Raw genomic sequence first — 14,426 nt, forward strand, 5'->3', positions numbered from 1 at the left:
GTACACTTGCGTCCACGTGGAAAGTGATGTTTTCAGCAAGTGTATTTTGCATAATGTCCTCAGATTGTATCTGTATAGTGTGAGTGTCTCCATCTTTTACGTCAAAATCAACACAAAACCACTGGGCAGGAAAACCTGGAACTTGCACTTGTCTCGACATTTCTCTCTTCCCTTTGTACCATGAATAATAAAATGAAACAATTCCAAAGACATTGGGAGTTCCTGAAACTGACAAAGTCCCACTCTCTTGTTCATACACTCCATTGTAAAGTCCATGATAATCTCTCTGAATTTTACGGAGGAGGTTATGTTCACGATTATAGGAATTATAATATCGATCTTTCCATGAAATACAGCTGTTTCCTCTGTGCGTTTGCCATGTAAAATTTGTTTGTAAACTAGCTGAATCTAATTTTAAATGATTTTCACCATTTATACGTATTTCAGAAGAGTTGTCAAACATTACAAATCTTCTGGCAGACTTCACATTGCCAGCATTATCCAGTACTTCCAGTGAGATTCCATAAAGTGCAGGTTCCCGTGGTAGTAGAATACTGACAGAATCATTCAACAGTAAGTTGTGGGTTTGAATGGATTTTTCATCCATAATGAGTGTGTTCTTATCTATTTCTTTCGTGTCATGGATGGTAACAGTGTAACTTTTGATACCAGAAGCTTGATTGGGCCGTAGAGGAAAAGGATCTACCCAACCTGATATTTCAACGTTGACATTCGCCATCCGTGTTAGCCGTCCTGGTATTAAAATTATTGGTTCTTGTTTTCTTTTAAAAGTTGCCTCTTCACTACAATGCTTCGGTGATGAAGAATCAAAGTTGACACAAACCTCATTTGATTCATTGACTCTATCATATATGATAGGACTGGATTCTGTATTTGAAAAATCTTGATATTTCATGAATCCACCGCTCGATGTTTTATAGATCAGGCATAACCTACAACATGCAAGGTGAAGATAACGAACAGTGATCAATCTCATAACTCCTACAAACAATACAAAATAGATAGTTGGGCAAACACGGACTCCTGGAAACACCAGAGGTGGGATCAGGTGCCTAGGAGGAGTAAGCATCCCCTGTTGACCGGTCACACCCGCCGTGAGCCCCATATCCTGATCAGGTAAACGGAGTTATCCGCAGTCAAATCAGTGTGCCAAGAACGGCTTAACAATCGGTATGAAACACGTCAAACAGCATTTGACCCAATGCGAGGTTGTATTGACGAACTAGATCGTTATAACGACCATAGAATTTGCGAAATGCTGACTTCAATCGAGACTGTTGAAATCCCTGTACCATCAACTTGTTTGTCAGTAGCTTACCTCGATTTAAAAACTGACTATACCCAGAATAAGCTCTTGCATATCGAATCAGTTGAGATATATGAACACCATATGTAGGTGATAATGGAATATTGCTACATAAATGTGGGAAGTGTGTACAATGACTTAGTTTATTGGAGTGCATGTTCTATAAAATTTTAAAATTCTCATTTTTATCATTAAGACATAACTTAAGGAGAACAATATAACAGAAATGTTTACATATACCTTTCACCATCTTGCATATACCAGTTTTTCTGGTGATAAAGCAACTGATTGCAATCGATTGGCTGGTCTGCCTTTGGATCTAGATCGCTCATCCCATGTGTGCATGTTCTGGTATCAATTAATTCCGTGATATCTAGAACACGTTTTTCACCTAAAACATTACAAAGAAAAGTAAAAAGTAGCTGATATAAATATTATTGTATGAAAAGCAGGTGAATACCTCAACAGAGTACCGATTTGCAGGTTTATATGAAGTACTAAATTAAGGATATTCCCAGAACAATGTGAACACATGGAAATAGTGGCTTTAAGTTATGAAGAACACGTGGATTGAAATTAAATAAATCTATACCTTGCCAATTTTCCTTATTCAATTGCACCTCTGAATGTACAACTCCAAATTGATACTCCGTTATATATTTAGGTTTGGTAGGTAAGTTGTGTGGCATTTCAAACATCATTGTGAACTTGAAGAATAAGGAGGCAGGCTGAAAATTTATATATGTAGATCTTTCATTCTCGCATTCTCCATTGGTTGTCGAGTTCCCAACCTCTCCTTTATTGCTTTCGGCACCCAAGCGACAAGTGAGAATATGAGGCTTCTTGGTTACTGAAAATACAATATACAGTTTCAATGGTTTTTAAAATGACAATACAAGGCTCTAGAAATGTGAAGTCATTCCACACACATTCATATCAAAGCAAAATTTATCAGATTTTCTTATTTTGTCTTTGAAAACTATTCAGTTTTCATTATTTACAGAGGGCTAATGCAAATAACAATTCTAATTTTAAGAATTATCAATATATTTTTTTCTAAATTGTAATTGCTATTTTTCATAATTACATTCTACATAGCGTTAGTTCGACTTTTGTTTAGAGACAAAGGATACTTGAAACAATGGAATATTATCTAAAACATGAACGACACTCTTAACCTACCAGAATGAGCTATACATGTATATTGTAAAGGACTGAATGCAAAAAATGAGCTTCGACATCAAACAACCAGTGTTTTGCTTTACACAGTAAACTTTGATGGATCAAGAAATTGCAGTCGTATTTGACGCCTGCATCAGTAAGGTTTCTTATATATTATGGAACAACTCATTTACGTTGGCATCTTGCAGGATTAGATGAAACCAAGGAGAAACCGTCACTGCAGTTACAGTTCTTTGCCAAGTTTGCGATACATGCCCCAGGCCAACACCAATTTTCCTTCCAGGAACAGGTCGCTAAAACGAGGAACTCTCAATCAGAAACTAACATACATCAATAAAAGCAAATACAAGACCTACAACACTTGCGAATCAGTTACCTTTTTTCATGTTAAATTTGCTTTTGAAATTCATCTTGTTTTTCTTGCATATTTGAGAAATAAGTATCATTTTTGAAATACATGAGGACAAGAACTGCGACACTTCATGAAGCGCGTTTCACGAAATATTTTTTGTAAACAGAATACATTTCAACAACTTAAACTTTGGGAAAAAACCCAAACAAATTAAAACAGTCAATATGATTAAGGGTCAGACATGAATGATTTCTCCACAATCACACGTAACAAAATGAAAATAACCACCGCTATAAGATTTTTGTGTAAATCATGTAAAGTTTCTGTATCATCAGCAAACAAGCATACCTTATGATATATGCTTCTATTGTAGTTTACACCTTTGCAAGAAATAAGACGTAGTGCGATATTTTATTCTTCAAAGTTTGATTGCCGAATAATTTAACTCATTTTCGAAAAGCGTTGAAAATCGGGACCAACTTCATGCACTTTAAACAAACAAATGTCAAAGTGCGTTAACAATTACGTCCAGTTCAATCAAATTGTACCTTATATTTGGATAAACAATTATTTGCCCATAATTGAATGCATTTTGAAAAATATAATTCAAAGTATGTTATGGAGATGCATTCAAAATTTCTTTCATTTCTTTCTGTGATTTAGTATCGGGTAAAGGCCATCGCAATGCAAAAGAGTTGCTCAAATATCATTTTCCCTAAAAGTGTAACCCTTCCTTTGTAGAAATTAGTCTTCTGGAATGACGTTAAAAATCGTGAAAAGCTCCCACAAGAGCAATATTGTGTAAAATTGCATTGGGCGGTTTAATATCATTTGGTAATGATAAGATCGCGATTAATGTTCAGAATTAGTAGATAGAGGAATTCGTCAATTTAGACCATCAAACCAGTATGTCCTAATGATTTCTTGAAACAAAATAGATTCTGCATTTCCCTTAAATTGGTGTCATGCTCCAAAATATGCCAATTTCAAATTCTTTGTTTCAGAAATGCATGTTTTTATACCTTGCAAAAATATCTTCTTTCAATGATATATGCACCTTCAAAACGAATCTATTCCAATGCACTATAACAAGTTCATGGACACCAACAAAATATACTGTATCTGATAGTAAAACATCTGAATTCTTATATTCAGATTTATGAAGTTAGAGAGAGAGAGAGAGAGAGAGAGAGAGAGAGAGAGAGAGAGAGAGAAAGAGAGAGAGAGAGAGAAAGAGAGAATACAAATCAAAACAGAACAAAAAACAAACAGCCCCCAAATACCCCAAATCCTCGTTAATTTTTATTAATTTACCGTCACAACTTCGCTGATCACTCGAAAGCCAGAAGAGCGAATGAAATACATCTGTTCCTTGGTGGTCGCACCGTTGACAGAGATAATCATTCCTATTAGTACATGTTGTCTGGGTACAGTGAGGAGGCAGATGACAAGCTGCATTATTAATCGATACAACAAAAATAGTAATATAAGATTGAACATTCCATATAAAATTAGAATTAATAAAACAATGAAGGATACGAGTTATTGTTTATTATTTAAATGTAGAACCATACCGTGTTTTTCACAAACAAAGGCCATTTTCGTGTCACATTTGAGATCATTCCATCTATATCCTTTCGCTTTCTTAAGTTCCAAACAGTTTTCATTGTGATTTAAGTAATTTGGTTCACCTACAAAGTATGAATGTTTGTAAGACTTGAGTTGGTAAGGCGTAGCTATATTACATCAGGATTCTGATTTTAGTAACAAAAACGATTGATTGATTGTATATTGTTTAACGTCCCTGTCAAGAATATTTCACTCATATAGAGACGTCGAAGATAAATAATGTATTCTAATGAATTTAGAACAATGTTGTATTCTAGGTCGTTAGTAAAGAAACCTCGTCAAAGCATTGCCAAACCGAAAATACTTGAAACTTTTTAATCGGGATATTGAATTCATACGGTAGTATTCATCTACCACTCGTTCTTTAGGTCTATTTTTAAGGATTCATGTTACTGATAAAAGATTATTTTACCTAACATTACATTTTTTATCACTTATAAGATGTTCTATTTCTGACCAATCAGGTTTTGAATATTGAACGGCAGACCGGTCGCAATGACTCATTAAGCCTCAGTCACACCATTGTCGGAAACCCACAGTTGATTACGTTTCGTTCCTCTTTCCATCATCCGTGAGTCCATTCATTCCTACTCGCTCGTTCTCATGAATAAATATTTTAAAATATCGTCCAATGAAAGTCATCGTTATAGTAACAGAAATCTTCTGTTTCTAAAGGTAGCATCAACTTAACTTTGCTATCACAAAAATTGTATACCGAAATGGGCTGAAAGCGTCTTGTTGATTGGACAAATTCGCTCAGGGTATACGATGATCGCCCAATCAAATTGCCTCATCAATTATTCATGAGAACGAGCGAGTAGGAATGAATGGACCCAAGGGTGATGGAGAGAGGAACGAAGCGTAATCAACAGTGGGTTTCCGACAATGCAGTCACACTGGATCGTGCGTTTTCTGGATCGTGGGATTGATGACAAATTTGCAAAGGTGCGATCAGTCCGCAATGTTTGATACGATCTCCACCTACAATAGCACACTGCGATTTGGTGAAAGATCATCGTACATTGTAGTACGCATGGTCGTGCGATCACCTACGATTTGAAAAGATCAATCGCAAGATCAGTCATGGGCATCGTGCCATAAGTGGTGATGATCAGCGACTGATTATACGATCAATCGATGCCACCTGCGACGGCTTGCAACACGATCAGCAGTCATGTGGTGGTCGTTCGATGAGGTTTGCAATCGTGCGTAATCATCAGTAGTCATCTAGCTCTTGAACAGTAAACACTGTCAACCTCGTTCGACATGCCTCCCAAGAAAAAAACGGTCATAAGAAGACACAGCCAAAATCAGACATCAAGTTGTTGCTGCATTTGTAGGTGAATCAATATAATTTCTAGTATTATCAGCAGCACTGGTACCGCCATAGCAATACACGACCGTCGAAGAAGAAAATGACCAAAGCTCCAAAAGCCACTCCAGAATTTCTAGACTGCGAGCTAGACTGATGGCACCCCCAATAGTAAGATCGTGCAACCAGTCTGGTTAGGTCGTAAGTAGTTGCACTACTGATCGTGAGGTTGTACCTACTGATCGTGAGGTTGTACGAGAGTTGGCACCACCAATCCCCAGGTGCCAAATCCAGTTGTACGACTAATCGAGCTACTTTTTGACCCACGATACTGCACGATCAGTGGAGCACGATTGGTGGTGCGTCCATGTGCATCTGGTGGTACGACCATGCAAGACCTGTCTGCGACTTTAAATCGCAGGTTCGAAGTTTTGAACATGATCACCGACCTTGCAGCGACTGATTTTGCTCACCCACGACTTTGGCGATCAGTCGTGCGCTCTTAATAATATTTGCCCACGATTCCAAAAAGTTCGGGCGTAACCAGACCGTTAGCTCGGTGTGACTTGATTTATTCAGCCTAGTCCACACCTTAGCCAGTTTAAATAAGTCTTGAAAATATGAATTGACTGCTCCTTTGCCAAATGCTCGGCATTTAGATGTAAAACTTATACGGTACCAATTTTGATGCACCAGATGCGCATTTGACAAATCATGTCTCTTCAGTGATGCTCAACCGAAATATTTGAAATCCGAAATGAAGTTTTAGAGCTATTATAGGGAAAAACAGTGTGCCAAAAAAGTAGAGTCAAATTCGTATAAGGATAAGAGCTATGCGTGAGGGAGATAATCCTTAATTTTGAAATGAATTTCTAAATTTTAAAACAGCAATTAAATATACATCCGTATTTTCCAGCTAGTAACGCAGTACTTAGCTACTGGGCTGTAGAGACCCTCGGGGACTAACAGTCCACCAGCAGAGGCCTCGACCCAGGGGTCATAATGCAAAACTTATTCGGTACCAATTTTGTTGCACCAGATGCGCATTTCGACAAATCATGTCTCTTCAGTGATGCTCAACTGAAATGTTTGAAATCCGAAATAACAATGAAGTTTTAGAGCTATTATAGATATAGATATGAGAAATGCGGTTCTTTATGATGAGATCCGTAAAAATCGAGGTTCTGTGTGTCACAACCACAGACACTCGACCACTGGATCTAAATTTTTCCGTTGTATTTTATAAAGATTTATTTTTACCTTTCATACTCAATAAAATGTGTACCGTTGAACGCTTATGATTGGCTGAGAAAAAACCGTAAAGGTAAGAAACATAAACTGCCATTTTCTGATACACCCTCAATGTTTTCGCTCTAATTTTAAAATTTATAAACAATCGGACGGGATAAACTCAAAGTACTGATCCGGTAACCATCTAATGCCTGTGTGGGCCGTTGGTTGTATGTGTGCTGTAATCCTACAGAGAGCCCATATTCACACATAGAGGAGGTCAGATCACGTCAAATAACTCCTAATGTTTCGAGCTATGTCATTGGCCATTTTCTCGTATTTTATTCCGGAACGCACGGGGTTTTCTCTTGTAAATCTATTTTGAAGAGAAGTCTTTTGGCGAAACTTTTAAATGATATTTTGGAAAACTATGCATGTTGACTTTCACAACATCATCATAAGTTTGCAATCATATAAATACATATAAAATACTTTTGTAAGCATTAATTAATGTTACATCATAGCCACATGTCTATTTTTACTATAATAGAGTTAACACAATCGCGGTATCAGGAATTGACAGTTTGTGTTTCTTACCTTTATTGGTTTCTTTTTCTCTCAGACAACCATATATCTTTCGACGGTACGCATTTTATTGAGAATAAAAAGGGGAAATAGATATATTTGTGAAATGAAAAGGAAAAATTTAAGTCTAGTAGTCGAGTGCTTGTGGTCACAACAGGTGTTGGCAAGTTAACGAATTCTCACCGTAATGGACTTCACCACGCATAGGTCCGAATTTGTATCATAGCTCTTCATCAACAGTTAGTGACGTATCAAAAAGAGTGAAAATTTCTCGAAGAGACGTAAAACAAACCATTAAACGTCAGAGCTCTTCTGAACGGATTAAATCACACGAGAATCTGAACGGATTAAATCACACGAGAATCTGAACGGATTAAATCACACGAGAATCGTTTTTTTGAATGGTGAACAAGAATTTATCTACGGTTTACATCAAATCAACAGTTATCTATTGCATGAATTGCGTCATATTGTAAAATATGACTTTGGAAATTTGGAAATGTTCCATTAGGCAGTTAAAAGAGTTATTTTCAAAATTATCAATACCTGTTTGTGACCAGACTTACTAAGGACAGTTCATTGTCCTATTTCCCTATGCCGTTTGCTTGTAACACTGAGCTGTTTCCAGTTTTGTACCTGGGGAATAAGTCTGGTCTACGGATTACATTTTAAAAATACATTGTATATTATTCAAACCTTTGTCCCAGTTTGACCATTGTATACGCGTGCTGTGTTGGCTATCCCAGAACCAGTAACCAGAACCTCTATGTCCCGCTGTCCAAACGTGTTCACATCCGTTTACTATTCCTGAGTTGGAATGAACAAGAGTATACAATATGGCATTTTCATTTTTCAAAAAGAAAATAAGTATGTGTAGGAAAACTAAAAATATGTTACTATAGCAATGAAATATTCAAGCATGTAATTCAATCATACCTTCGGTGTACCTCTGAACTCCATAGTCTCTGATATTCACAAGATAACCATTCCTTCCCCTGCAAACATTTCGTGCACCTGTCCATGATTTATGTTCTCCGTGATATTGATAACAATATTCTCCTGCTCTCCGCCATCCTGGCTCACAAACAAAATTCAACCCAAAACCTACGAATATCAACAAATTGCATTCAGATATATGAATATGTAGATAAAATGATATTAGATTTATTTGCTGTCGGTGTAAGAATAAACAAAAAGTTTGTGAGCCGCGATAAATCCGCATGCCGTTGACAGCAAGGGGCATCTCGCTTCACGAGCCGACTCAAAAATGGAAATAACCCATATTTGAAGTGATATTACATGTGTAAAAATGTAAACAATAATTTTAGGATGCATGTCAAATGTAGCTGAGTGCTTAATAAAAATGTTGATAAACAACATGTAGGTGTCACCATGATTCCTAGCAGGTAGATGGGTGCAAATACGAAACTAAGACACGTGGTCAGTTGCTGAAGAAACTCATGTGAAAACATGCATGGTCCAGCAAAAGATCTGTAGCTGAGAGGGAAGGTGGATGGCCCCATATGAAAGGTAGATTTTTAAGAAGGGCAGACAGGGTTTTTATTGTGCAGTGTCTAAATCCCATCGCTCGGTACTTTGATGGTGTGTGGGTGGTGCGGATTAGCCCAAATAAGAACAAAATCAAAGCGAAGTTTTGAGAGTTTGAAGCGAGCAACCGAGAATTAATGGCTGCAAGTCAGAGCATTTTTTGTATAGGTTACGTGTAATTTAGGGTAATAATTTCTTAACTACATCAAAATGAAATAGAGGTATTGACATAAAAGGGAAATATGAGTTTTCATTAGTCTGTCATAATCTTACTTTGATGTATACCCCCTAGGTGTTTTTCTCGATTGTACGGGATATATTTACTCTTGCTAAAGAGGGATAATCTCGTTTTCGCGAGAATATCTCGCTGTAGGGGAAGTGTTCCCAACCTGATTAAGGAAGTATGCTACACCAGAGAAATTTGATGTAGATGAAAAGTGGAGGATATGTACAACAATATTTTGAAGTTGAAATTTTTCAAATCCACTTTATTTTGTCAAAAAATACAGTTTTAGTAGAAGGTTATCTGAATTAAAACCCCTGCTGAACTCGAACCTGTGACCTACAGTTCAGCAGTCGGTATTCAAACCTACTGAGCTACTCGGCTAGGTATTTAAATTGAAAAGGAAAAGTCAAATATTGTTGATATCGATTTTTTCATCCATGTTTTTAAAGGAAGTCAGCCATTATGACGATGTAGAGTACTACCTTAAGCGATAACGTTATCCCGATGATTATTTGGTTTGCATTCCTATTTCCGCTCCGCGTTTGAACAACACTCTTTCTTATCAGGTACTCGTCAGGTGTCAGATTTTGTTTGTACATTAACCTTTGATATTTTTTGTCTTCTAATCAGAAGCTACGTGACCAATTTTAAAACCCAATCTAAAGCATCTTGGTTTGGGGGAGGGGGGGGGGGCAGGAAAAGTAAAATGTTGACCTTACAATAACAAAATTGTCTACGAAATGGTATGATAATCCTACCTTTCCCCTTAATTGGGAATTTGGTTTATGGCAAGATCGTAAAAAACTATTCCAAACTTTAAACGTATTTATCTCTACTAGTGGACAGGTTTCAAAGAAATATACATGTATTTACATTCACTGTATGCATTCTGCTTAATTTCTATTACAATATATTGCTTGTCCATGGCAACTATGAAGATACATTTTGTTTCAATCCAATTAGGTTCGATTTTGTAGTGCCGTCTACCCGCGTGTGAATATGCATGCCACATTGCACGAACTCCGCGATCTATTTCATGATTTTGTGGAAATTGTTGAAAAAAGTTTTCTAATTTAATTTTACCTTTTATTTTAATTTAGCTTGGCACACTGATTATGACTACGGATAACTCCGTGATCAAGATATAGAGCTCACGACGGGTGTGACCGGTCGACAGGGGATGCTTACTCCTCCTAGGCACATGATCCCACCTCTGGTGTGTCCAGGGGTCCGTGTTAGCCATACTCTATATTCTGTATTGCTCATAGGAGTTATTATATTGATGGCTGTTCGTTATCTTCACCTTTCATGAGTAACACTTACCTATACCATACGATGTTTATCTTGTGCGTTTAGAGTTGACCTTCTTGTACAATTTCACTTTTCCACCATTCAAATATGAATATCATTACCAAATATGGAGACAAGTCAAGGTCAGGTGACTTTCAGCTGTTACATTTACATAACTTACAGGTCAATAATATCAGGTACAGTGGATTTGAAAGTATTTATAAAAAAAATACAAAAAAATATGAACAATAAAATGTCTGTCTTTGGTTTGTTAAACGGGAGATGAAGTTCGCAAGCATTACAGAGAACTTTGCATAATCTTCTAACAAACCAAAGAAAGCATTTTAGATAACTCATGAACATCTTAATCGGGTGCTCAGGTCCCAGGACAGCTCTCAATGGATTGTATTGAAAATGTTTTATAAGTCAAGAACAGATTTGGTGTATTGGCTAATGACCAAGGATCGTCTCTGACCTTTTCGTCCAGGCCCAAGCGTGGGGATACATGCAGCACCTACTGAAATATCAGAATTAACAACTACAAAACAGAAAACAAAAAAACCAACCAACCAACCCCAAAAAAATCATTCACTGGGAACAGATAATCAAAACCAAACCCATAGCTTTATCGCCCACTTTCTTATCAATCTTCAATATTTATTTTGTTTGAGGACTGTCTCATTGTCAGATAGATTGAAAATGTTCAGATGCTGTTTATTGGTGGATTTTACTTGACAAGTAAAATAAAACGTTTCGCGTTGGTTTCATAGCACAAATATAATACGTCCCTCGCAAGGTAGTTGAAACAGATGACCCTGTATGCATAAATTCTCACAGAGGTCGCGTCAATATCTTCACTGTATAACACAATATTGACATTTCCAATGTTTTCACCTTCGATATCTTTACCAATTGAAAGGATAGTCAATACCACATGAATGTGAGCGATGTGCGTATGAATCTTGATAAATATAGTATTCTGTATTTCTTATATATATATATATATATATATATATATATATATATATATATATATATAAGAAATACAGAAAAAATAGATATAGATAATAAAATGTATTTTTTTGTTTGTTTGTTAAATAGGAAATGAAGGTTGCATACATTGCAGAAAAAATATTGCATAACCTGCTGACGCTGATTGAGCAATTTTCTGCAGTGTTTGCGACCTTCATATTCCGTTTAACAAACCAAAGATTTCAATATCTTAGTAAATCGGCAGGCTCATTTAGCTTAGGGACAAAAAATGCATTGAATAAACCAATTCACGTTACTCTAAACGAAGAATATATTTTTCTGAATGTTGGAACATGTTTTAATTTGGTGCATGAAGAGGGTGTTGCACGTCAGATGTTATATTCCGCAAAAATGTTGCACGTCTGAAGTCGAAATTCGAATCTAATTTTATATATGCACTATGCTGGACGAATTAACAACAATCGGTGTAATTTGATTCATTTCGACGATTAATTAATAAACGGAAGGGTTTCCTGATAATTCTGAAGAAATAAACGATATCGATCATATAACTATTATTGTCGCTGGGAGCGCAGGGCATCGAAAGCTACGCAATTTCTCATTTTTGAAATATTACTTTTGTGAACTTTTTTTCCTATCAGAAAATATTGACCGAGTGCAGCATTGGACAGATATGTCTTTCCCGTACCGGGAAGATAAATCCCAAACTGCGTGCTCTGTTGTTTTACATTTCATAATTCAGAATCTCAGTCATTTTAGTCAATTGATAAAAACAACTGCTTTTGAATTCTTGCAATCATATACAGTTCTTCGTTTCATCTTTTAAAAGAATATATCGTTTCAAATTTTGTTTTGGAGATGCATACTTTAGCAAAAGAACTGATTTTAGTTTATCTTTTCATATTTTGATCTGAAGGTGTAAATACCGTTTGTGAAGATGTGTACTATCTGAATTCTACAGAGTCAAATTCTGGAGGGGATACTTTAGATTTACAAACACAATTTCAGCAGACATTCATTTAGCAATATCCTTTCATAAGCATACATAAAATAGGCAAATCTTTGTCAACAAATTGATAGTCATGATCAAAAGGTGTTTCAGGTACGCAACCCACCCCAGTCTAAATAGAAAATAACAATATTAACAAGGAAAGAACAGTATGTCAGCACATCAATATTTAGAATACGGTATCCTGTTTTTCTTCAAAATTCTGTATAAAGATGAAGGAAATCTCTGTATTACAAAATTATCTGCAAGATGTTTTATTCATATACTATTCTGCATTGAAAATGATCTTTACATTTCATGTACTTTGCCGATTTGTCGCACAGGGAAATTGAAGTTCTGCTCTTATAAAGTGGTCAAATATTGTCTGTGATGTTTCTAGCTTATATAATCCCAATTACAAAACAAGGCATCAAAGCAAACAATTTGGATTTGCTTGTTACCAATTAGATTGCGACCTATTTCACGAAAATTGTTTAAATTTTGCAAAATTAATTTCTAAACAGACAAATAACATCGCAATGTCTCTCAGTCAGGACAAAAGATAACTTTCGTATAGCGGATGCCTGTTTATGCTCGAAAAAATCCGTGAAAAAGACATTTAAAAATCTCACGCTCCTGTGCAACACCTTTTCATCGTTTATAACTATTTCAGCGCATGTGAATCATTCTTGCAGGAACGTTGTCATAATTATTTTTATCATCAATATTTTTTATCCCTTTTACGGTAAAGAAACGTTTATAAAGAGTATCATTATTTAACAGATTCGTTGATTTTATGTAAAGCATGACAAACTTTAATGAATTGATACGTACAAGTCCTTGATGAATAAAGCAACACAGTCCAGGTAAGTATTTCAGGTATGATTCCTATTACCCTTGTCATAGTGTTCCAGATAATACTATTCTTTCACGAGTTTCTGCATTTTCATTTAACCCTTTAAAGGAACCTGTTAACAATCGGATGTTTAAATAAGCTCATCAAATCCGAGATAAAGTAAACTGCCAATAAGATTTTGGTCTGTAATTCACTTCCTGAATGGTGTCATCTATTTAGATCTCATCAAAGTTTTTCCACCTGACAACGCCAATCACATATTTCAAATTTACCAAAAGTAGGAATGCTACACCAGAGAAATTTGATGTGGACGAAAAGTGGAGGATATGTACAACAATATTTTGAAATTGAAAACTTTTAAATTTACTTAATTTACTCAAAAAATGCAGTTTTAGTAGAAAGTAATTTAGGGGAGGGGGGATTAAAATCCCTGCTGGACACGAACCAGCGATTTAATCTAATACGCCACTCAGGTATGCAATTGAATCTAAATGGAATTGACAAATATTGCTGACATTTATATTTCCATTCATGTTTTAAAAGGAAGTCAGCCATTATGACGATGTATTATACCTCCTTAATCATAAAAAGCAGTAAAGTACACATGTGACAATAACTTAAACAAGAGTTCTAATACTGTTTGAATTTCGGTATAGGCTGCTAATGTGACATCCCTTAATTACCTGCTCGGTATGATCACCTTGTTGGAATCAATACGTCTTTTCATACCTTGTAAATATCTTACAAACCATTTTAAAAATTCAAACGATTGACATGTATGTACTCAACGGAACAAATGAATATATCCAGTATATGTGAATAAAAAAACTCAACAAACCTATGGAATTTAACGGTCATCAGATCCAATGTCATCAATTTTGTTTGTGATGGAAAATATCTTTAATTCA

At 35.9% G+C, this 14,426-nt stretch overlaps 1 protein-coding gene across 1 annotated transcript in view; it reads right to left on the reverse strand.

Moving 5' to 3' along the window:
* The window catches only part of LOC125678195 (uncharacterized), a 58,685-nt gene extending 45,011 nt beyond the window's left edge, over positions 1–13,674 (reverse strand). The window contains exons 1-8 of the mRNA XM_056155676.1: positions 13,497–13,674; positions 8,554–8,721; positions 8,314–8,424; positions 4,436–4,552; positions 4,176–4,313; positions 2,683–2,802; positions 1,920–2,177; positions 1,568–1,718 (exon numbers count right to left, since the gene is read on the reverse strand). Of these exons, the coding sequence (XP_056011651.1) occupies positions 1,568–1,718; positions 1,920–2,177; positions 2,683–2,802; positions 4,176–4,313; positions 4,436–4,552; positions 8,314–8,424; positions 8,554–8,721; positions 13,497–13,566 (1,133 nt within the window). The 5' untranslated portion in view covers positions 13,567–13,674. The remainder of the gene's footprint in view (positions 1–1,567; positions 1,719–1,919; positions 2,178–2,682; positions 2,803–4,175; positions 4,314–4,435; positions 4,553–8,313; positions 8,425–8,553; positions 8,722–13,496) is intronic.
* Positions 13,675–14,426: the final 752 nt, after the last annotated feature.

The sequence above is a fragment of the Ostrea edulis genome, chromosome 2 (assembly GCF_947568905.1).
Source record: "Ostrea edulis chromosome 2, xbOstEdul1.1, whole genome shotgun sequence".
Classification (NCBI taxonomy): domain Eukaryota; kingdom Metazoa; phylum Mollusca; class Bivalvia; order Ostreida; family Ostreidae; genus Ostrea; species Ostrea edulis.